This window comes from Glycine max, chromosome 2, assembly GCF_000004515.6.
Source record: "Glycine max cultivar Williams 82 chromosome 2, Glycine_max_v4.0, whole genome shotgun sequence".
Lineage (NCBI taxonomy): Eukaryota > Viridiplantae > Streptophyta > Magnoliopsida > Fabales > Fabaceae > Glycine > Glycine max.
In genome coordinates this window covers 32,723,353-32,750,113 of record NC_016089.4, presented here as the reverse complement: position 1 = coordinate 32,750,113, position 26,761 = coordinate 32,723,353, and the positions used below count along the sequence as shown (strand labels likewise).

The window sequence follows — 26,761 nt, the reverse complement described above, 5'->3', positions numbered from 1 at the left end:
TAATTCCAGCAAAGTAGCAATATACTTTCAAATTCAATTTTTGAGTGCACTTTATATCTATTTTTGACTAAATTTTATTTGAAATTATAAAATTGTGGGAAGAATCTTACTTTTTATTTAATAAGTATATTTATAATTTTTAATAAATTGATAACATTCTTCTATGAAGAATAATATAATATTCATTATATACAGGGTGGATATATGGGTCAAGGTTTGTAGATTGATCCGTTAAGTTTATGAACTGTACGAATAATTGTCAACAAACTTGATTGAAATCGTCGGATTTTATTGGTTAAATTTGCAACTCGCGGGCTTGCCCACAAAACCTGCATATGACATGGGTTTGAATGTTTGATGTTGTTATAAATCTGATATATTTTAGTTACAAATATTGATATATTTTAGTTTGATAGATTTTAGTTTAAAAAATAAATAAAAAATAAGAAATTTCTTTTAATTTAATAGTTTTTTTATATTATTATTTAGGCCCACGAATTGATCTATTTATTCACGAATTTTTGCAAATCAAATACCAACATGAAAAAAAAATCATTTATCTCATGAATCAAACTTATCCAACCCATATAAAATATGGGTTTTGAGAGCCGAACCTTAAACAGATCATATATATACACACCCCTAATTATATAGAACACCAATAATAATATATTAATTGTCAATATATCCAGCTTATAGATCATGATCTGAAACCAATTTAGAGTGAGACACCATGTGTCCCTAGCTATAGCTACAACCAAAGCATGTGTACCCTTTCACAAGGTGGCAATGCTGCTGGTAATCTATGCAGCATAGCTATTTAATTCTAGTGGTATATATAATGTTTTGATAATTAATATATATATATATATATATATATATATATATATATATATATATATATATATATATATGTGTGTGTGTGTGTGTGTGTGTGAGATTCTAATCTAGCTATAGCCTTTTTTGGCTCTCCTTCTCATTCCTCTGGCATGCTATTCTTTTATAGTTTCAATTTAGACTAGTTCTACTGTTGCTCACACTGGCCTAGGCCAACACACTCTTTTGGCCCCTATCTCCATTGATGGGGTCAATTAGTGAACAGAATGCATGTCATTATATGCCCGACGACATTCAGACCTAACACCCGAGGTTAACACTGCAGGGTTCTTCTGCTTTTACTGCTTCACTCAGAAATATAACAACGACTATTAATGTACCCAAAAGCAAAATAATAATAATAATAATATTAACAACGACTATTAAAACAAGACAATGCAACATGCAAAGTAGTTATATATACACAACATTTCAATAAATAAATTCATTTTATTTTTATTTTCAATTTGTTTTCCTAATTGTTAATTGTTTGGAACTCAAGTCTGCCTACAACATCCGGGGTTATGATATCTAAAGTATTATTTATTTTGAAATTCGATAACCTATAACAATTTTATCCTTAAAAGGAAGGCTTTTTAGTAGATTATGAAAAAAAATATATTTATAAATTACTCTTAATAATTTGACACTTAAATAATATAAGACTTTTTGACGTATCAGAATAATTTATCTTATGTGTTTTTGGTAATTACGTCTGTGTTCTGTATAATATATTCAACAATCATATGTAGGTTAGAAAGTTGCTTATATAAAATTATCCTTACTATAGAATAAACAACCCCAATCCCTTGAATGTCACCGATATTGCATTTGATATTCCTCTCTTTAGTAACGATACACAAACCACATTTGGTCTACTAACAACAAAATATACTTTTCCATGCCTTAACACACAAACATCACTTAAATTAGTATTAATGTTAGTTATATAAACTGCATGAAGTTTATACAATAAAGCTAAAAAAAAAGGATATAGTTTCAATATTATACTAATGTCATGTGGGATATGAGTATATCATATAATCAAGTTATTAATACTATACCAAATTGTTGATCACTAATTAATATATATTATCACGACAGTGAACTAAAAATTCATGGATTAGGTCTAATTAATTATTCTATACACATATAGTTTTAGTGTGAAGAGGAAAATTCCCAGTGCAAAGGTGCACACAGTGAGCATTGAATATAATATTATGAATTAATCTGTATAACAATCTCATATATCATAGTTGGTTTAGCCGACCAGAGTGCACACACCAATAAAAATGTTGGGGGCATATTGGGACTGGTACGTTGCTTCTTGTCGCTGCAGGTATCCTATAAATATTCACAATATTGTATTATATCATGGTGGCTGTGAGTGAGAAAACAGATTCTATCTTTTATGCCTCTTGTCTATCATGGGATGCGTGCACTTCTGTCTGTAAATATTTAATTAACTATTTGATCATGACAAAACTATGTTATTCTGTTTAAAATTGAAATTAGTTAATTAGTTTGTATCGTAAGAGTCAAATGTTCTCTTCCTTCGAATGTTTATGTAACATCTCATGTCATGTAAAGATCCTTTTTTTCCCCTCCTAAACACAGAGGAAGAATCTAAAAAAAAACAAAAAGGTATAAGATTTTATTTATTAGTGAAAACGCGCGATTGAAAAGGCTTTTTTTTTTTTCCAAATTAATATAGCTTTTGGTGTACCAACTCGATCTTCTCTTATAATACTTGTATGTACGTAAGTTTCTTATTTGATTCATTAGGGGTGATATTAATGGAAAAAAAAACACTACAAAACAATCTCCATATAAAAAATACCACTTATTGCCATGTGTGCAAATTTGGTCGTTAAACGAGATAGTGATCGAAACCAGACATTTATACTCGTTTTTGCAATTCTAGTTATCAGTGAATATATTCAGCCTCCGATTAATAAATCAGACACTAATATTGACTGATATTTTCGGTTGCTAATTAATAACATGCTATCAACTATTATTTTGATAGCTTTTCATAGATATAGTAGCTAACATGATGACTATATAGGAGGTCGAATTTTCTTTTTAATAAAAAAAAATGTCAGTGTTAAAATTACAAAAGAAATTAGCTTACATGCAGTTGCTAAATAAGTATCATGGTAATGACAAATTTAGCCATAAGTTACATTCTGTTTAAAAAATTAAGAAATATGGTTTACCTTAACTATCTTTATTTGGTCACAAATATCTATTTAATTAAGACAATTTTGGGGCAGTTTTTCTTTTAAACTACAAAAATTAAAATAAATTTGACTTTTTATAAATTGGGGGAGGGGAGGGGGAAAAATTTGTGGAAACTATTCTTTAAAGACAAAATTTGTGAGATTGTAAAATTTTGGGGATAAAAAGAACTATTGAGCCATTAGAATAATAATTCTTTTATAACTGTTTTCTGACCAATATTCTAAATTTAATTAAAATATTAAACATTTTTATAATTTTGATATATATATATATATATATATATATATATATATATATATATATATTATTTCCCTTAACTTATGACTTTTGCACATGTGCATATTCTAGAGTTAAGTAATGTTTTATGAATTACCAGAATTTTGAATTTATTTTAATATATATAATTAGGATATCATGTAATAGAGGTTTAATGGTGATCTCTAAGTTAATTTAATTTATCTAGACTATATAAAATCCGAGCATCTCTAATAGAAGATCTCATTTTGAGATCTTAGTCACCTTTTTTTGGATCACAGAGTGTCACACCACTCTCAAAATTTTCTCCATTTTTTACTCCAATATAGTAAATTTCATTTTGAGAACTTCAATCATTTTTTTAGGTCTTCCTACAAGAATTTGATGCAAATCAATTTTTTGGAGAGACAATAAAAAATTATTTTTTTAAATGGATGCAAATCATGAAAGTTCCTTTATAAGAATTGAATCTCCACGTAGAGATCTAACATCTTGCTCCAATAATGGATATGAGCAAGAATGAATCTTGAGGTTAAGATCTCCTTGTAAGATCCTTTATTGGAGATGCTCTAGTTAATTTTTTTTATTATATTTAGCAATGGAAAAATAATTTTCAATCAATAGATTTTCTAACACCCTTACATATAGACTTTCAAAATAACCTGTTGATTTTCTCAATGAAAAGATATTCTCAAGTTCTCTTTCTTATTAACTCAAAAGATTAGAAAAGATAGAAGAAATTTTTGCTAAAAACACAAACTTTTCAATTCAATTTCTTAAAACTTTTTTTTTGTTTTTAAAACATTCAAAATAAATCATAATAATTGCTTATTGTGCTTAAACTTAAATCAACTATACATGGCCTATACTCTGGTGCATCCACTAGCACACTACAACAACAGAGGAAACCGTAGAAGTGATCCACATGAAGCACATCATCATGCTGCTTCCACGTCTTGATGGCATCAATGAAGACGAGGGAGTCAACGTCGTGCTTGACATCGGATACTGAAAATGGTAACAAAGGAATGAGTACTCCATCCCTTTAGAAGCCACAAACACGAACGTTAAGTCCTACACATGACCTAAACAACCACCACGTGTAGTTTTCTAACATATCACCACGGCGTCTTATTCTGTGATTCTACTCTCAAACAATTCCTGTCTTAGGCCCAACACTGTCACTAAGCCTCCCAGGCCTTCATGGTCTTACGTAATATATGGATGACAATTGGGAAGGCACCCCACATGCCAATATAGGACATAGTGCTCTCCCCAACAATGGATACGACTCTACTCTAGTCAAGAATTCCAAGTGAACCTCGCGAGTCCCTCAAACTAACAAAAAATGGCCTTAGTCAAGTTATCACCACTCAACATCCCACCAAGTTCCTTTAAACCGTTCGAACTGTCCCCTGGTGTACCTGTTGTATGTTATCCACCCTATCTTAGCAAATCCTCATTCATCCTTCATAATGAGAAACATCGATCCTCAAACGATGGCTATGTTAGTACATGTGAAATGATGTTAGATAGCATTTCCCATTGAGTATAAAGTCATGCCCCCAATTCCTGACACAACTATCCTTCTAACTGTAACACAATCTTGTTACCTTGTTCGTCCGTTCCTTCCTCGGAATGCATGTCAATCCTCATGAAGCTCCCAACCACAAGTATTCTCCATCGTGCACACACACGAACATATCAAGAGAGGAAGGAAGTTAATCCCCTTCCCTCTCTAAGGTCACCATTAATATGACCCTTCAAGTGGAATAGTCCATTTCACAACCACACACCATCACTAGCAACCTACTAAATCATTACATGACATTCAAAGTAAATTTTGCTGAGGGTCGAACACCCCCAAATCCAATCCCAAAGCGCAACAATTCATAATCAAACAATATTAATAAGGTCACATTAATAACATGCAATATGTTTTTCCAAGTGGTCACACTCACTTGGTCTTACAACATATAACATAGAAATTCCCACAATTTCACATTATAAAGTCTTAATCAAAGTAAACAACACATTCTACAATTCACATAATTTATTCCATGCATTTCATACACATTCATGCTACATTCTCATTTGGAATTATACATCATTGCCCACTTTGAAAATCAATTTTTTCGTTGACGTAGACAAACTATATATGCATCTCAAGTTTTCACATGCAAAGAACTCAGAATTTTGCAAGTCCACTCCCATTTGGCCCTAATGCTTACACTGCCCTACACTTAATTATCATTAAAGTTCACAAAACTTATTTTCTAATTTTCAAGAGTTATAGAAATTTGTTTTACGCAAACTTTATATCAAACTCAATGTTTTCAAACATGAGGAACTCATTTCCATGGTCAAAATGTATAAAAACCAAACCTATAGATACAGTTCGTGCAAAACAAAGAGGGTTTTTACTGAAAAAGAGCAAAACTTGAAATTATGATTCCATAAGCTAATACTAACTCAAATGGGGTGTATTTTAGGTCTATATAAAACTAGGTTTTTGGACCTAATGAGTTCAATTTTGGGATCCATAAACACAGGTTCTAGCTCCAACTTTAAAATTTTCAAAAGCAAAAGTATATGTATATATAACTTGCCTTAACTTAAAATTTTATTTCCAAATGCTATACAACTCCAAATGAGACATGTCATATATGCTTTCCTAGGTTTTTGGGGTCAAGGAATTCATTTTTGTGCCCAGAATTCACAAATACAACACGTATCATTCAAAGGGTCACAACACAAAATTTGAAATTTTGAATTTCACATGAACACATACAAAAGCACAACATAAATAAAGTTTAACTTTTCACAATCAAAGCATAGGTTCTAAGTAACCAAATACTCTTCCCTTACCTCTTGATTGACACAATGAAGCAAAGACATGAGTATGTGATGAGTTGAATCCTTGAGCACTCCCTAGGGCATACTCATAAAAATGAAACAAGATAAGAACATGAGGGCTCTAGTGAGTAGAGAAGAAAAGAATGAAGAAGAGCATAAGAAAAAGCTTCAAAAACTCACTCAGCTCTTCACTTCACAACAATCACACACCAGGCAAGGAGAGAAGAAGACACTTTCTTGCTTCCTCTCTCCCAAAACGACAAAAATGAGCTAGGGGAGGGAGAGAAGTGTTCACTTCTCTCATATAGAGGGCTCCAAGGTCTAGATGAGGGCCCACTTGTGGAGTCCTCTAGGTTTTTTTTTCTCCTAACCACTTTTAATGACTTAAACTTCTACTTAGTTCACTAATAAAGCTCTATTAAACTTCTACTTAGTTCACTAATAAAGCTCTATCTAACTTCTAAGTTGATCCTAGAGTAATTGATTCATTTATTAATTCCCTTAATTAGACCTAACTAAAAATAATTAGAGTGAGTGAGATTAATTCTCCTCTTTTCTTATTAATTAAATTAAGTGTTTCTCATCTCTAGACACATTAGTGCTCTAAACTTTCATTAATTAGTCTAAATCTCTCATTTTAGCCTAAAAAGTCTCTATTTACAAAATTATCATTGATGAGAGATTATCTTACTTTCACTTTTTAGAATGCAGTTGACTTTTATTGATTGACGGTTCAAGAGTTTTCTACCTCTAAACCACTTTTTCCTAGACTCAATACTTAAAATCTAGGTTTCTTGATTATCCAAAGATGGTCCTATCTTTTATATTAATTATTTCACTAAAGATACTACATTACATATCAAAACAAACACAAGCTATTTTTAATATGAACTTCCCAATCTAAAAAATTGAAATGTTACGGATTTATTCACTCATTTATTAATTTTTAGTAGTGATACTGAGAGTTTAAATGACTGACAACAATTTGATTACTAATTGACACAACAATCTATCATTAAATGGGTCACCACATGGTCAAGAAAGTTAACATGAAAAGCTCATCATTTTTTAACGAATCATAATTTTAACAAATCAAACGGATCCTTAATGACATAATTAGAGACTAATTCTATTGAGATCACACTTATTAAACACTAAATTATCATCAGTAACCAAAAGTTAATCGGTTGCAAAGCCCATATTGTTAATGACTGATTGTATTCCATTGCTGAAATCAATTGTTATTTATGCCTTTTATTATGTTGAAAGAGTCAAAGAAAAAGTTCAAAATATGGAAAGAGTGATGAAAATGTATATGATTTTTTTTTCAAAAGTTTGCTATTGATAATTTTTGTTTCTGGGACATATTTACTAAGCAATCGGTAACAATAATCCCTTTGTAATTAAATTAATATAAGATAAACACTTGAAAATTTTATTTGATAAACTGTACGTATTGACAAGTATGAACATGCTTGTCAATTTACAATTCTTTATTTATGCAATTTACACTACGATTTAATTTTTCTTTATTTTTGCACTTATCATATTTAGTAAATTTTTTCTTGATAACTAATTATGACTACCGTAAAATGCATTGTTTTATATACAAAATCATAAAAAGTTCTTGGTACGTACATTTTTTTATTTTTCTATTAAATTAGCAATATTACATGGAATAATTAACATGATCCTCATAACATAACAAAAAATATCGTTTCAAAGACAAAAGTATGTTTCATAACTTCCCTCTGCATTTTTTCATGTTTAATTCAGCTGTTAGTGATTGCGTGCATCAAAGTGACACTACTAACTCTAACTGTAAATTTTTTTTTTTTTGAAATACAAATTGCTACATTGGAAATTGTATGTGCATGTATGACTTACAGCCTGTACGTGTGGGACTTAATTTAATATCGGATTCTATAAGAATCAAGGAGAAAGGGAACTCACATATGTTGTATCTTTGGCAAGAAATCTTTTGTTCTAACGTGGTTGCCTGATAGGATTTTAACATCGGGTAAATTTATGAAAGTAGAGTGATACATTAGCCTTGCCCTGTTGATGAATATATATAGGATAGGTTTAGGGTCTATGTTTAGCAACAACATCAATTATGTACGTAGAGAGGTTTAGAAAATGTGTGATGCTGAACACAACAAGAAGATAAAAACTCATAAATTATTGGGATTTTAAGTACACCACTATAATTTGCCATAAGTTACATTCATTCCGGTCCTTATATAAGAATCAAATTAGAAGTTTGGTTTGGTTCTTTTTATACATTTTGTTCGATTCAAGAAATGGGAGATTCAGTTCAATGAGAGATTCTGATATAGAGTTGACTTACGATGGTGATTCCAATTGCAAAGTATGGTGGCATCAAGTGGTTCTGATGGTGGTGTTGGGGTGTTTGCATGCACTCCAATACTCAAGTCAGTAATAACTCAAGGTGGAGTGAGAAATGAAGTTAGTTACCATACCAGTGTTTTGCATGTTTTATACCACGCTTGTTGCGAAAAAATTAGTTATCCAATTGTCATCATGCAAGACAAGTGCTCCTAAGTGAGGTGTCACACGTCTAGCTTGTCCATTTTCTCATTGTAGCCTAGAAGGATGTCACTTAAGCTTGAGTACTAATGTTCTTGGGATGAGTTAGTAATATGGGATCGAAGACCCGGCTTTGGTGTCTTGAGTTAAACGAGTATATAGGTTAACATTTGTTGAGATTACTCTTCCAAACAGTTGTCCCCAAGTTGATTGCTTCTTTGTAGAAGTTGACAACTTACACATTATAATAGAATGATTGGCTAGTTCACCTAATAATTCGGTCCTTATCCCGAGATTTCTCTTCTAGAACACTTTTTTAAGTAATTTTTATAAAACCTAAACAAAATTATTAAGATTAAGGAAATTGATTAATTTTTTTTGGTATCATTAAATACAAAATTTATATATTTTTCAAAAATGTTACCCTTAACATAAATGAGATATCCTTTAATTATTTTTCATATATTTTTATTAATTTTAATTCCTTTAATCTCTCAGAAGATGGTGGTGGTGGTGGTGGCATGGTCGAATGATGATGGTGATGGTAGTAGCGATAGAATAGTAATGACTATGTTTAAAAACCCATACTAACGCGACCAGTTAGACTGCGACTATAATGTCTGGTTGAGTTGAGTTGCCTATCGAATTAACCATGCATTGATTTTGGTGCAACCCGATACAACTCGATCGGGTTTGAAACTAAAATGGTGGCCCACTAACCCGGGCCAAGTCATGCCTAAGGGAGGAAACATAGTGGGTTATGTGGGTCAGTTAGGGTTGGGTATAAAGTCTTAATTTTTTTTAATAAAGATCGAGTCATACGGGTCAATTAGTGACACACTAATTGACCATTGATCTAGTGGCCTAATAATGTCTTGACCAGGTCAATCACAGGTTCAATTTTTAAAATTATGGGTGATGGTGGAGTGGAATAGTGGTAACGGTGGCCACAATAACAATGAAGGCACTAGAATGGTGGTGGTGACAATAGTAGCGATTGAATGATAGTGGTGAAGCAATGTTGGTGGTGGTAGTGGCAATATCAATTGTGGGAATGGTAGTGGTGATGGTGGCAGTGATGGTGGTGGGGTGGAATAATAGTAGCGACGACAAGAATGATAATGGAGGCAGAGAAATGGTGGCAGAGACAATGGTGGTGGTGGTTAGAATGTGTTTTTTTAAAAACAAAAAATCGAATTTCACAAATTTTCTTTTCTTGGTTTTGATAATATATGTACAACTATTTTCAAATTGAGTTAAAAACTAATTCAATTCCATTTTTTCCAAACGCATTTTGTTTTGAAAATTGCATTTGAAAACCGAAAATAAAAACTCGCAACCACCCCAAACGGGACCTAAGCTAAGCAGAAATTAAGGAAAAAGCAAATAATTGTGCAAAATGAAGCTTAAAAGTCATCATGCACAATAATTATTATCATAGCTTCTCACATATCCTAAAAAATATATCATTTTAATTTGGAATGATCACATATACAAGTAAATTTGTAAACTTTTATCTAATTACGATTGATACCTCTAGGTCCTACTGGGAAGTCAAATACTCTAATTATGGTAGTTTTATTTCTTTTAATCACTCCCACCCTAAAGAATTTATTACTTTAATTTTTATTGACTATGAATGTGAATAGTGAAAGTAAGGTTCCTAAAATTCTCTTTATAGAAGACAAAATTAGACTTCCAAGGAGCTTAAAACATGTATATATTCTACTTCCTACTTATTGAACTAAAAAAAATGACTCATAATTTATTTATTTTTCTGAAAAATAATTAATGAATGAAACATTCTAAATTAGTTTTTACTCCAACTAGAAGTTTGGTTTGATCCTTTTTATAAGACACAATCTAAATGTCTTTTGCATTAATTATTTTTTTTAATAAAATTCCCTTAAGTATGAGTCATTTTCTGATTTCATAAATAGTAATTGAAATACATTAATGTCTTAGACTCTTCAGAAATCTAACTTTATCTTTTATAAAGAGTATTCTAGGAAACTAAATTTGATTATTCACATGCATAGCCATTAAAAATAAAAATAACAAATATATTAATAATGACCAGCATTATTCCACCTCATCACCACTGACACCACCATTATCGCCATTCCCGTTACAGTCGCCACTCCCACCCCCACTACCTCTGTCACCACCATTATTTCATAGTACAGTGAGATAAGATAAAATAGTTGACTCATTTTATTTATTTTTAGTTTGTAACATATTTTTTTAAAAAAAACACAAAGATTAAACCGAAACTCAAAACTCAAAACTAAAAATGATTTGGATTTTTAAAAATTTCAAAACTAAAATGAGAAACCACCCCGAACGGGAGCTTAGTCTCAAAATAGTTAGAATTTAATGCTTTTATAGAACTCTAGGCTTGTAAATAAAACTTTAAGCATTTATGTAGTTTTCTTATGTTTTTATTAGAGTTTTGAAACACCAAGAGAGGAAGGGAAGTTGTCACAACAAAGATGACTCGCTTAGTGAGCTATGTTCGCCTAGTGAGAGAGGTTGTGCAGACAAAGACACACAACGACTTACTAACAAAGAAAAAGGGCCACATCATATGTAAAACTCGCCTAACAAGCAAATCTCTCTGAAAGGAAGCAAATTCACTTCAAATTAGGAATTTAGAAGAACTCTCCCAATGAGAAAAGACAATTGAAGTGTGAGTCTTTTTGAATTTGCAAAGAACTCGCCTAATGAGTGTTGCTTTCCCAACATGTAGTGTATTTTCTTAAGTGACAAGACAAGGACCTTGGCCCCATTATAAAAGCCACATTCTCTTGGGGTTAGGGATATATCGACCTAGGGCTTGGAGAAAAGGGTTTTTGCACTATTTCATTAAGCTTCTTCCATTTTCTTCCAATCTTCTTGTATTTTTTTCCCTTTCTAAGGCCTCTCATGAAAATGGGAGGCTAAACTACCCATTGTTGAGGTTTGGGTATCAAAAACTTTTGATGTAATTATCTTTGCTGTTCATTTAATATTATTCCTATTTCATTACTTCTTTTCTATATTTATTGCTTTATGTAGGGGTTGATCATCCATGTGCATGTTGTTATAGTGTGATTATCATTAGAAAATATTTTCATACTAGGAACTGAGAATATGTTTCTAATTAAGGCAAATCACTTAGTCTCGCTTGCTAGGAAATTAATTAGGGCTAAAACTAAGTGGTTTAGGCTCTCTCATGAGGATCATGGTTTGAATAGATTAGTTGGTTAAAGTGATATTAGGAGTAGTTTTGAATAAGGAAAAATCATTTTACATCAAGAACTATTTGGTCAACCAAGCACCCAACAATTGCCTTAATTTTACATTACAAAATATTTTCTGCCCTCCAAGTGTTTGTGTTATAGCCTTTTAAGCCTTGTCATATTCTTTTTTTGATGTTATTTTTTATTATTGCACTTTGAATTTATGCTCTTTTTAAGTTCAAAACTGAAACAACTATTCAATTTACTATCTTAGAATTGGTTTCACACAAATTAACTTGTTTGATTTGACACTTGCGAATCAATTAATAGGCTAACGTATCAAAATTAAAGATCTCCATTATGAGATTTTTTTGAAACCATATTTTTTGTGTAAAGTATTCAATGACTTTGTCCATAACTAATATTCGTCAAAGAACTTGATTAGTTACCTTTAGTAGAGTCACTCTTCTCCAATTATAATTTTTTTCATTCACAAAACTTGAATCCAAATTTTATTGAAAAAATCAAACCTGATTTACTTTGGATCAACTTATTGGCTCTATAAAATATGGATAAATTATATACACAAATTTGTTCCCATATCTAATTCAAAACTTTGATATATTGAATGTATAAGACCTTACTTATTAGCCATTTTTATTGAATGTATGCTTTTCCCCCGTGTTATAATATTAGTAATTAATTAATAACTGTTTAAGTATTAATAATTATTTCTCAAAAAGGCCACGATGCATATAATGAAACAATACATAATTTATGGGCAGTAAATGTTGGTTCAATGGGTAAATAATAAATTCATATTTCTTTAAGAGTGTGAGTTTGACTTTTGCCTTTGATGTAAAAGTATAAGCCTTCTTTGAATCTTGATGCTTATGCTGATCCTGGTCAACTCACACGATTTCACTCACCTACTTTTTTGTTAACAAAAGAAATACATAGTTTTTGCGTTAACTAATAAATTAAAAACTTAATTGAATAATTATTCCATATCTATAAACTGCCACTAACGGTATTCACTCTCTGTCTTGGAGAGTAATATATATAAGAATGAAAATGAAAATGCCATTACGTTCCTGTATTCCTTCTTTCTTAATGATTAAAAAATCCTAATCATCAAAAGATTTTTTTTAATAAAAATGATTTGCTGTGTTTCGTTACTTTATTTTTCTCCTCCACTTGACTTTAGTTCTCTTTCCCCATATTTGATACCTCTCTCTCTCTCTCTCCACCATCCACTCCCTTCAGCCATCTTGTACTTTCTCTATCTGTATATAAAAGCAAAACCTACATAGTCTTGCACTGTTTCCATTCTCTCCTCAAACACAAAACCTCTTTTCATATTCCACCCATGGCAGACCCTTACTCCAATTTCTTCTCACCAGGTAGTTTCTTCCACCACTATCCTTCTCCAAACCCTTCACCCCACCACCATCCCTATGCTCACAACTTCCTCAACCAAAATGGTTCCAACATCAATAACCACAACACCTTTTTCCACTTCCACCACTTTCAAACCACTATTTGTTCTTCTTCACCTCCTTCCCCTCCCTTGAGAGAAGCCCTTCCTCTTCTAACTCTCAGCCCAAGAAATGAAGAGGAACAAGAAGAGGATGACCAAGATCAAGATCAGGAGATTCTTCAGGAAAATATTTGCACTGCCATGGATGTGGAAGAGAATTACAACAACAGAACCCTTCACCTTCACCCAAAAGGGGAGGAACAAGATCAAGAAGATACTGATGAAAGTGTCACTGTTGCACTGCACATAGGGTTGCCAAGCCCTAGTGCTGCTGAGATAGCTTCTGTTCTTTCTTCAGCAGCTTGTTCTACAGACAAAGAACAACAAGGAGGACATGGAGTTGGTAATAACAACAGTAATAATGGGAGTGAGGATTTTTCTTCTTCAGGGTTCTTGTCTAACAGGCTCAACAAGGGACAGTACTGGATCCCTACCCCTTCTCAGATTCTCATTGGTCCTACTCAGTTCTCTTGTCCCGTTTGTTGCAAAACCTTCAACAGATACAACAACATGCAGGTCAGTGTACTAACATAAATAAACAAAATCTTTATCCCAACCGACGCACATGTTATGAACCATAAACCCTTCTTCTACTTCTTCTTCTTCTTCTTATTCTTCTTCTTTTTTTTTTTTTTTTGCATAAAGTTTTAAAATATGGTATCTGTGACCGTGATTTTGGCTGCAACGTCAAATTTTTGAAATCTTTGACTGCATTTGTCCATGATTTTCCATAATATTAAGGAATGCCACGAAATCGTAACCATGATTTAAAACCTTGCTTGCACCTTTTTTCTCCCCATTCATATGAAATAAAATGATGATTTTGTTAATTTGGATGGTAATAAGAGGAAAGCAGGGTCCTTTTTTGCCTTTTTGCTTTTTTCTTCTCCTTCCATTTTTCTTCCACCAGGGTTTTTTTTTTTCTTTTAACTTAATTGTACTTATATCATAATGATTAAAATTATTTTGAGCTTTTTTTGTTTTCTTGCATGGTGAAACGGGTACTAATTAATGTATGAACAAATTAATATTTTCTTGGTTCAAACTGTGACTGAGACCAGATCCTACATCCTTTTCGTTGATTAAACTACTCAGGCAATGTTCTTTATGCCTTTGGTGCATTGAAGTCTGTGATTCGTTATGTTTTGGCATGCAGCTGCGCATGGAACTGAAAATTTGGCAGTGTTTCTTCTAGATCTCTCAGATAATGATATTAATACACAAGATTTGTTTCTCTTTGTGGCCTTTTTCTGTCTGAATCCAAACACCTTCCACACCTGAAAGTCTCTTACACAGACGTATTAGGTAGATATACACTGCAAATAAAAAGAGCAGCAAACAACAAGTTCTTAAACAAATTTCAAAAAATTTACAGTGCAGAATTTTTTTTTAATTTTATTTCAACGTCCTTGAATTGCATAAATAATATGCTTAATTCCTTATATATTCTGACAAAAATTAAAAATGTTTGTTCCATAGAAGTGGCTATTCTGAGATAATTATTTTCTATGTCAGCTTAGTCCAAAATCCAAATTCAAGTTTTAACCAACTTAAGTTTCTTATTTTTCATTTAATGTTTAAATTTTCGCAACATGTACTCAACTAATACAGCTTTTGATAATTTTTGCCTTCTTTTCTCTGTACTAGTTATCTTCTTTTTGGGGCATCCATAATTTTTTTTTAATTTCTTTTGTTTCTTTTTGTCAGATGCATATGTGGGGGCATGGATCACAGTACAGAAAAGGGCCTGAATCTCTGAGGGGTACCCAACCAACAGGTATGCTAAGGCTTCCATGCTATTGCTGTTCCCCAGGTTGCAGGAACAACATTGATCACCCAAGAGCAAAGCCCCTCAAAGACTTCAGAACCCTCCAAACACACTACAAGAGGAAGCATGGGATTAAGCCCTTCATGTGCAGAAAATGTGGCAAGGCCTTTGCTGTGAGGGGTGATTGGAGAACACATGAGAAGAACTGTGGCAAGCTTTGGTATTGCATCTGTGGATCTGATTTCAAGCACAAGAGGTCCCTTAAGGATCACATCAAAGCCTTTGGAAGTGGCCATGCAGCTTACGGGATTGATGGATTTGAAGAAGAAGAAGAGCCTGCATCTGAAGTAGAACAAGATAATGACTGAAGGATCGAAAATGGAACTGAACTGGTTTTATTTTAATTATATATATAATGTCTGCATGTGAATTATTATCTTATTCTTAATTAAATCTCAGTTAATTTGTGAACTAATTATTTGGTATGAGTACATATCCAATGGCTTCCCATTTGAGAACTAAATATAATTAAGCACCAAGTTTAATTAGATGGAGGCCAACCTTTTTTATTCTTCTTTCTTCTCCTTTGTCTTTCTTTTCTTTCTGTTGGAATTGACAAGCTTATTACAAAGCCAGGCGTAAATCCAACTTCAGTTTTAGTTTGTTCTCATGTATACGATCTCCTCTCTCTTTTATATATTTAGTTGCTTAAGGCATTGCAGACAATGATTATTACATTGTCTATGCTTTTGGCAAAAGCATATATATATAACTCAAGCTATTTGGTTAGTAGCTAGTAACAGATACTATATATGCAGCTTCAGTTGTATTTTGAATTGCACTTTCTTAGTTTCTCTGAAAATTTCATTGGTTTTAGGGTCCAATGCCATGTAGTTGATTGCCTACACTGTCGGTTCATTGTGCTGAGATATCAACACCTATATTTTTTATTCATTTATCATTGTTATATGAGCTTTATAACGAACTAGTTTTGACATAAATTTTAGTATCATGTTGAAAAAGAAGTTTTAGTTTCTCGCGTTGATGTTTATGTAGTGCCGGATGTATGTACAAAGTGCACTGTTGTACTCTACGTTTGTATATCAATGCGTAATATGTACATTGAACTATGTTATAATGTGCTTACACTATTGTGTACGTATATATATACTCGAGAAAGGAGCTATATATGTTGCATTCTTGCTTGTCAAAATCAACAGGAAGAAGGGTCAAAATGAAGAAAAGCCTCTTTTCTCAAATCCAGAGGCTGTAGGCCTCATCAAAGTTCAAACTTTGATGAATAATGATAAATGTGCATGGACGAATACCTGTGGGGCATTTCATGGCTTTCTTGGCTTTCACAACTTGCTTTCTTCTCAAGATCCTCTTGGTACGTGTTCTCAAATTAATCCACAAATTTTATATTTATAACGAAGCTTATCATATGATAATTAACATATTGGTATGAGAGTTCAAGCTCGCCACAATTCACATATAAATAAAAGTGAGATCAGCCTTATGGGGACGAAATTTAGATCACGTTTTTTAAATTGTACATTCGATTTTTTCACTAAATATAATAAACATATGAATTCTGTTTTAGAAATTCAACAACTCAAGTTTAATGAAAGCGATTTAATGATATATATATATATATATATATATATATATATATATATATATATATATAATAAAGTACGTACGTGTTATAATTTGATTGGATAACTCCATGACAAAATATAAAGACTTTAGACATATAATAATAAGTTTGTGGTGCATATATATTCATATATATTGTTATGATTGTAGTTGTAGGTCATTGGATAGCCTTTTTCATCCCGTGAAGCTGAAAACCTACGTCAGCTTTTTGGTTGGGGGGTGAATAATATGATGCCCTTTTGCTTTGCATAGTGGGATATGGAAGACGATGTGTTTGTTGATAGATAGAACATATACCAATTCGAGATTCACCCTTTGCTTGGAAAACTCAAAGCAAATGATTAGCTTTTTTGAGGGGAAATTAAATGCACAATATAATAAAAGGATGGATATGGAAAAGATTTAAGGGTAGGATTGGAGATATCATATAAATGGTCCCTCACGGTTTGAAGATTAATGTGAGGTGTATGAGGGTGTGCTCTGGTGCAATGCAATGAAGTGGATCTCATTGAGAAAGAGAGAGAGAGAGAGAGAGGATGGGCAAAAGGTGAGAAGTGTAAGAGTGTGGAGCCCAAGTTGTGTTGGTTGGGCTGATTGGCAACATGTACAGATGCCTCCTACAGTACATGCACACCCCTTCACCCTCTCTTCCTTCTGAGGGATAAACTGTAGACTGAATCGACCTTTCAGAAAATTTAATTTTGACCACAATCTCTCACTCACACCCTTTTCTCTCTCTTTCTCCTTTTGAGTGCTCTAAATTAACCTATCCTTCAATTTTATGTATGGTACGTAATACATGTATATTTGGTGTACAAGTATCAAGAGAAGAGCATAGTATTTATATCACTAAGTCAACATCTCATGATAACATTAATTAGGCTTCAGTTTAAAAATTAAAACTTATTGCATAAAATAATTTATATGTAATAGACAATATAATTTTTATACTGTCATTCAAATATAGATAGACAACATGCATGATGAATTTATATGTAAGGCTACCTTTAATGTTTGATTTATTAATTGACAGTTTTTAACAATTTCTCTAACGACTTTTACACTTAATGCATAAAATTAAGTTAAATTCTAAAAGTAATGTTATTTTAACAAAACATGAGACTATATATAAAAAAAAAAAAAAAATATATGATAGGATGAGTATGTAATGTCCCGTACAAAAATAAAGAAGAAAAAAACAGTAGCCTTACTTTATTCATAATATTAAATTACTAACAACGTCCTAATTGTAACCTATGTAAAATAGATTAAAAACTAATTGTAGCCCCATAAGAGTATTAAGTTTCAGCAGTTATATTATGACTGCAATTGTTTATCAATTGCATTTATCCACATGTTTCACTGTTACTGTAATTTAAAAGTTCACCTTTAAATGGTTGGTAATTTGAGTAAAGCTACCTAGTCAGATTTTGTCTTTACTACAGTGACCCTCTGTGTAAAATCATAACCAAATTCGACAAATTAAGAGTATTATGATTTTTTTTCTTCTTTTTGTTACAAAGGTGGTAGGGTATAGAACAACTGTTTAATAATAATGTATTTCGTCGTTCATTGAAAGAACAAACGTAAAAAAAACACCCCAAGTAAATTAGGATTAAAAGACTTTTCCGTAACAAATACAATAAATTTATATGTTATGGAAGAATAATTTTCTGAGAGTTAACCCACTGTCCAATGTCAGTTGATGCCCATGTGCGTTACTAATTCCCTTCCTGACTGTGAAAAGAATGCTACTAATTAATAGATGAACTCAAACAGTACACTATAAAATAAAAAGCATTTATTGACAATCAATATCCTACCCGTTTGTTGAGGAGACCAACCCCACCACTATATTGACCCTTTTTGGTACTCTATTAGTTCACACTTCACAGCGTGGTGTCTTGCAACCATCATCTTTTTTTTTTTTTTTTTTTTGTATGGCATTTATGCCTTTATGGGAAGTCTCTATCTCAAAACCACCCATACCCACAATATGCCCTCCGATGTCAATACATGCGATCGACAATGATTATGGCCTGAATTTATTTTTTCTTGGAAAAGTATGTAGAAAAATTAAAGATTATATCCTAAAAAGCTTGACAATAAAAGATACGTAACACAAGTATAAATCCATGCATGTACATGCACCATCACTTTAGAATTAATCAAACAGGAGATCCAACAATCCGAAATAAATAAAATACAGAGCAGCTCTTGATGTTAATTAAAAAGAACAAACAATATCTATCGGTAGGTTGTAATCCCAAGATTTTTGTCTTTGTTAATGGCATCGCTTTTCCACCTATAAATATCAAATTAATAGTTGAGCATATAGAAAAAGAGTTAGGTACGTAGCTAGTATAATACTACTACTATATGTAGCTCCATAATCTACCGAGCCATGACCATGTAAAGAACACCAAACAACCCAACACGCAAGAATATGTTAAATGTGATATTCTGGTTTTTGTATTCACATTCCTACACACCATGGATATCTTTGTCTCCTTGTCTCGAATCACCAGCTCTTATTATATATATATATATATATATATATATATATATATATATATATATATATATATATACTAATTCTTTTTATTTTATATAACAAATTATTGCATCAACCTTTTAATTTGCTAGTAAATCCTTACTGATGTACTCCTTATCCGAATTGTTTTTATCTTTGTAGGCAGCTGTTATTATTAACACTTGAGAAGTTAAATCTTATATGTCTTGTTTACTTAAACCATCTAAATTATATTTTACAATGTCCAGTTTAGTATAAATTTTTTGATCACATTCTCCTCTTTTTTTATTTGAATGTCAAGATATGTATGTTTTGGATAATAATTTTTTTAATTTATGATAAATCTTATTTATTTAATTTATTTTTAAATTACATTTTTCTAGACTATTTATTGATGACTTTTCTAAACCTAACTCCTCTACTAGGTTTGTTTTTATGCTTTCTATACCTAATTTTATACCACTCTTGAATCTTGTAATCTTGTTGCATTTAGTTCTTTTTGAGGTATATTTCTGTTGATGTAATTTTAATATCAATTTTTTTTAATATTTTATCATCAACATTACATCCTTAAAAAGGGCGACTTCTATTTTAATTAGATTTTTCTTTCTTTCTAGGGGAGGGTACTCATATTCTACTATTTGATTGCTTAAAATTTTCGAAGGTGTTAATCTTTTTTTTTTTTTCATTTTGAATGATAATATAAATTGTTGCCTTCTCTATAATTTGAAAATTAGTTAAAGAAATACAAATGCTACTTTCATTTTCTCTCAAGTGTTAATAAAATGTTTCTTTAATTTTTATTTTTTTGGTTTCTTGTTTTCGAATGTTGAGAAAAACCAATTTGTTAATTAGAACTAAAGACGTTTTAAGTGTATGACCTTTAAAACTATTTTCATGATAACAAAGACATTAAAATTTATGAAACTCTAACGTCTGTTATTGTGTAGAATACGATATGTTTTTGGATTCATAAGCATCCAAAAATATCGATAAGCATTTGTATGTGAAGAGTCCAATATACGCTTACTAATAATCGTCCAAATGGTCTTTCGTCCAATAAACTAAAACGTCCACTTAATGATGTTTAAATGCGCCCAATCTCTTTGTATATAATGCTTTTATCCTTCTTATATTTCTTGGACGATGAAGTATCTTTGAACTAAAATCTTAACATTCTCATTTCCAAAAGACTTAGTAATTTTAAATGTATATTATTGCTTTATCTTTCGAATATCATGTTACATTTATAGACCTAATAGTAGCTTTGATCACAATACAAGCATAAAAAGAAAAGCATGTCAATTTATCAAAGAAAAATTACAAAAAATAGAAAAAGAGAATGTACTACACACATGTCATGGGGAAAAGTACCTTTTTGGCATAAATTGATATTGATATGTCGACTTTATCTTTCTTTCAAATGTAGTGTTTTGATGTTAACATTGATTTTTATAAAAAGTGATATTATTTGATGATTGTTAACATTGACTTTTAAAAAATTGATGTTGTTGTGTCAATTTTAACATCGATTTTTATAAAAACCGATGTGTTTTTTTAAATCATATATGAATTCCATTCTCGCGTTCACTCTCACCACTCTCACTTCCCCACTCAAGAAACCTTTTCGTCCCTCTCCCACTCAAGAAACCCTTGACAAAATTTTAAGTGGAGGAAGAAGAACCAAAACCTAGGGACACGATGGCGGCGGTGGTGGTGGGGAAGAGGGGCAAAAGGTGAGGCTTTTCGTTGCAGGGAGTGGACGCGGGAGAAGGGTGAAAAAATAACCCTTTCTCCTTCATGGCTTTCTCTTCAGCAACATTGGCAGTGTCGAGGTATAAGGGGTGTGACGAGGTTGAGAACGAGTGCAGGGAAATTGAGGATGTTAGGCAAGAAAACCTCATGGTGTTTCCTTGTCGAGGATGAAGAAACGATGATGTTGTTGAGATTCTTGCTGAACATCCTTGTCCTCGTCATCCTCGTCGGTGGCATTTCCCTTTCTCCACAATGACGCTTCTGAATCCCTCCGTGGCAGCGTTTCCTCCCCAAGTTAGTAGCTATGTTCCTAAGTCACAACTCACAACTCAATATCTATAGCTTTGTTCCTAACTCAATATTACTGTGTCAAATTAGTTCTAGTGCACTAGGGTTTGGCTTTTCTGTGGCTATAATAGAATTACTGGGCAATAGTCGTTAGAGGTTAATGGGTCTAACGATGTTACATTACTTGGTTTGTTATGTGTCACTTATTAGTTGTTTAATGTATGTCTTATCTGAAACTATTATTGTTAATGATTAGTAAAGCGAAATCAGGACATTATTAATATTAGTGCAGCCATCTGACAATGTCAAGTATGGCATTTAAGTGGATCTGTTTTAGCTACATGGTTATTAAAACATGGTTTAATCTCATTAGGCTAGTAGGCCACATGGAAAAGAGTTTGTGTAGCTTGTGGTTGTTGCCACATGATGCCCTTGATGGCACATAGGAGAGGTGAGTGGAGGCAACATGATTTTGATCTCTTATGTGTGTGTGTTTGTGTTGGTGATCAAGCAAGTGGTGATTGTGTCTTATGTTATGCTTAAGTTGACAAAAGTTTGAGGATTCTATAGTATGCTATGCTGTGGCTTTTTTCTTTTCTTTTGTTATCTGATCTATAACCTGACACATATATAACTTAGATTTTGTCCGAGACATAGAAAGGGTAATATATAGCTATTGAAAAAAATGAATATTTTCGTTGTTTATGAAATGAAATTAGATTAGCAGGTTTTGTTCAATCTGTGAAGCGATGATGCACAAAAAATTACTAATTAGAATGAGGAATTCTTCTTTATCTTATTTAGAGAGTGTCAAAATTTGAGGAGGAAGAAAGAAAACACTGATTGATTTAACTTTCAGTTGAAAAAGATAATAGAAAGATGCAATTACAAGTTACTTAGAACTTAGAAGTTTTTTTCTAGTTGAAAAGGTCATAGTTGAGTAATTAACTAGTTATTATATTTTTTATTGTTGATCTCTGCCTAGCTTTACTTTGCCAACTTGGTATTTTAAACATGTTTGAATTTTATTGTAAGAAAATAAAACTAAAATTTGATTGTAAATTAAAGAATTTAATTATTTTGGCATGTTATAAAGTATGCTTGCTTCTAAAAGTTTTTTGAAAAAATTGTTTGTAATAATTTTGAAGTGTAATATGTAAGAGTTTAGTTTAATTCACTTGGAGTCTAATTGATACAGCCGGCATACCATTGAATGAATTGTCTAAATTTTCTAATGTCAAGAGTACATTAAATTTAAATTATATGTTTCTTTTTTTTTTCTTTCTAAAATTATTAAACCTTGACTTCAAAACCTTTTTATTTGATTTTTAACATGAAAATTACTAATGTTAAAGACTATAATAAATTGAGATCACACTTATAATTTTGATAGACGTTATGTTTTTTTTTATTTTATTTTTAAAACCCTTTTTGGACAATTTATTAAGTAATTAAAAAGTAAATTGTAGAGTGGGTGTGTAATTAGGTATTGGAGTGTGAAAAGGGAATTGTTATCCTGATAATGAGCAATGAAAAGTGTTGAAGGATGGCGGAATAGAATGGCAAGCAAGTTGATACTTCTTTTGTGGATGGCATGGTTGGTTGTTAGGTAGAGAGAGGAAAGGACAAGATATATGCAATCTTTACATCTAAGAGCTTTTTTCATTAAATAAGTTTTTCCTCAAGAAATTTGATCACTGCCAAACACACTACATGGAGCGGTGTGAGTAGCCCCCCTCTAACTTCTCAAAGAAGCTTTCTTCCTTGATTCCCAAGGAAGCTACCTTCCTTGCTTCTCAAGGAAGCTTCCCATTGTATTTTCATGTATTTTGGCATGGGGTGAACTTAGCTATCAGAGGGGTGTGAGTAGCCCCCCTCTAGCTTCTCAAGGAAGCTACCTTCCTTGCTTCTCAAGGAAGCTTCCCATGTGCTAGGCTATAAACAGAAACATGTGTAACACTTGTCATAACTTTGATGAATGGGAAACTTGTGAGACACACTTCAAAGTTCAACTTCTCTCCCTAATCTCCTTCAATTCCCATTCCCTTCCTCTCTTTCATTCTCTTTCTCCATTGAAGCTTCCTCTCTAAGCTTCTTATCCAAGACACTCTCTTGGTGGTGAAACTTCTCCTTCCATGACTTATTCTCTAGTGGATAACACATCTTCTCACCTCTTCTTCTTTATCTTTCGCTGCAATTCCATGGCTGAAAATCACCATTGAAGGACCTTATTGAAGCTCAAAGATCCAGCCTCCATAGAAGCTTCTCAAGCAAGCTTCCATCACTATGGTTTTAGCTAACACTACTAAAAATAGCGTATTCCACGACGCGCATTTAAAGTCGATCGTCACAAAACCGTCTTTGTTTGGGGGCGGTGACATTTTTGTAAATACTGGCAACATTTTAAAGACGACTTTCTTTAATTGAAGCTTCCTCTCTAAGCTTCTTATCCAAGACACTCTCTTGGTGGTGAAGCTTCTCCTTCCATGACTTATTCTCTAGTAGATAACACATCCTCTCACCTCTTATTCTTTATCTTCCACTGCAATTCCATGGCTGAAAATCACCATTGAAGGACCTGATTGAAGCTCAAAGATCCAGCCTCCATAGAAGCTTCTCAAGCAAGCTTACATCACTATGGTTTTAGCTAACACTACTAAAAATAGTGTATTCCACGACGCGCATTTAAAGTCGATCGTCACAAAACCGTCTTTGTTTGGGGGCGGTGACATTTTTGTAAATACTGGCAACATTTTAAAGACGACTTTCTTGAAACCATCTTTAAATAGTATAAAACAAAGACGGTTTTTGCAAAACTGCCTTTATTTTACACTATTTAAAAATAGTTTCGTGAAAACCCATCTTTAAATTTGGGCAATTTTAAATTTAAACGCGTGACTTTTCTTCTCTTCGCTTCACTTGCTCTCCTCTTCCTAATGCCTTTTCTCCTCTTCCCTAGGCTCTCGAGAAGACACCATCTAGTAAAATGAGGGTGGAGGAGCTGCGAACGGAGCTCCTCAATCATGGATAAGCTCTTGCTCCTTCCAAGTTTGATTTGCTTTCAACCTCAAAGGTACTACTCACTTCTTCTTTCTTACCTATGTTCGGAGTTTCTTAAGCTCAACCCCATTGGATTTGTTCCCATGTTGATTGATGGAGATTCAACAATTGTTGACTCTCTTGCCATTATTATGGTCAGACTTAGTCACTCATTCCCTCTTTTCTTTTACTTCCCTTCTCCATTTTCTCATCTCTTCTCAGTCTCACATCCAATACTTGGAAGATAAGTATCCTAACCCTCCTCTGCTTCCTCATAATATGATGTATCTAAGGAACTCTGGTACCATCGCATCCAACAGTGAATACATGATTCAATTTCTTTCCATCAGTTAGTATTAGTAGAGATCCTTTCTTTTTGCTTTCTGCTTATTTAATCCCTTCAAGCTTTTCTCTGAGAACTGTAAAACATTAATTGACTGAAAACTAAGAAACTAAACTTCAATATGATTTTCCTCTTTATTGTTTTTTATATTAAATATTCTTTTTTTAATAAAAAACATCTTAATTCATTCATTTACTTTGAATTTAACTTTTATTGCTTTTTAATTATGCAATACAAAATATTTTTTTATTTTTATTACATTTTTAATTCACTAAAATTATACCAAAAAAGTGTGATGGTTGGAAAAATCAAAACAGGAAACTAGTAGAATAAAATCAGATGATATAATATGATTTGGATGTATAATGTGAGCTGAAAATGTCACATGCAGTGAGGCTTCAAGCACGGTGTGATTGCAAGTGCAGCATTAGATGCGGTCCATGTAACCAACCTAATCCCAAATATTTTTTCTTCACACTTATAATGCTATATATCAATATTTCATGGATGAATAAAAAAAAGACAAAATATATTTTGTCTTTTGGCCTAGTATATGTGTTTGTTTGAACAATTGAACTAATTCAAGGATGTGTTGTTTAAATTAATAAACAGAAATGAAATATAACATATCAATAGGAAAAATAATCTTAAGCTAATGAATTGTTTAAATTTCGTATCGATAAAATGAAATAAAATAGAATGGATTTAATCATTTTGAATATCTTTTCATATATTTTTTCTTAAATTTAAAAGCATTTAGACAAAATTATTTTAATTTTTATTTTAAATTTGTTGAATTATACTTTTATCAATTTGAACCCAAAGGGCTAAACACCTCAACCCACTAAGTTTTTTTTTTCGGTAATAATCATATTATATAAAAGCATCGGGGGTGCAGAAAGTAGTACAACATAAGAGAAAAAGCAAAGAACCCAAGAGCTATGAACAATAAAGCGCCACTAGGAAAGGAAGTCCAAGCACAAAAACTTGCTCTCGGGAATAATTCTAAGGACAACCTATACACATTAGATAAGGAATAATTTTTTTTAATGAAAAATGTTTGTTCAAATATTTCTATATAGGAAACAAAGTGAAAACTGAATACAATGTCATTATTTGGATTGGAGCTAAAACATTGATATTCAATGTCATTATTCTCTATTGACCTATAAGATTTAAGCAGCTATAGTAGTATAATGTGTTTGTTGTCATGGCAAATTATGATCTATCTTCTATTCTTATTGGAGCATTATCATTTTTTTTCTTCTGTTGATATAGGTGGTTGAGGATTCATTTTTTGTCAGACATGGTGCAACCTAATGATTTCTTAATTTTCTTACTAATTATGAGATATGAATTGTCTTGAATTTTAGGTACTTTTAATGTTTTGAATATTTTTATATGTATGCACTAATTTTTTTTTCTCATACCTCTCATTTTTCTATAGATTCATTACATAGAATATATGCTAAATTCGAATAATACTTAATTAAAATCTAATGCGTGTCTCATAAGAAAATCAAAGTAATTAAATGAGTGGTTAATTTTATTTTGTTTTATATTTAATTTATAGAAAAGAATTAAATGCATGTATGAGGATATTCAAATAAACTATCTTAAAAAATAAATCATTCTAAGATGGTTCTTAAAATGACCATCTTAGATAGATACATTTCTAAGATAGTTCTTAGTTAAGAACCGTCTTAGAAATGTATCATTTTCTAAGACGGTTCTTTATAGAACCGTCGTAGAAAGTCTTGTCTTTCAACGATGTTTACTTCAAAGATGGTTCAAAATCATCTTTCAATGTATGTTACAACCGTCGTAGAAGACC

General features: G+C 31.9%; 1 protein-coding gene across 1 annotated transcript; it reads left to right on the top strand.

Moving 5' to 3' along the window:
• Positions 1-13,231: 13,231 nt before the first annotated feature.
• On the top strand, positions 13,232-15,941 carry LOC100783088 (zinc finger protein WIP2). Its single transcript, XM_003519016.5, has 2 exons — positions 13,232-14,058; positions 15,250-15,941. The coding sequence occupies exons 1-2, from the start codon at positions 13,372-13,374 to the stop codon at positions 15,676-15,678; spliced, it is 1,116 nt and encodes a 371-aa protein (XP_003519064.1). The 5' UTR covers positions 13,232-13,371; the 3' UTR covers positions 15,679-15,941.
• The last annotated feature ends 10,820 nt before the right edge of the window (positions 15,942-26,761 follow it).

Excerpts from the sequence above, each read along its gene's own strand:
- LOC100783088 (XM_003519016.5), top strand. The coding sequence starts at position 13,372 with ATGGCAGACCCTTACTCCAATTTCTTCTCACCAGGTAGTTTCTTCCAC. Across the intron at positions 14,059-15,249 it reads ACAGATACAACAACATGCAG|ATGCATATGTGGGGGCATGG; the intron begins GTCAGTGTACTA and ends TCTTTTTGTCAG.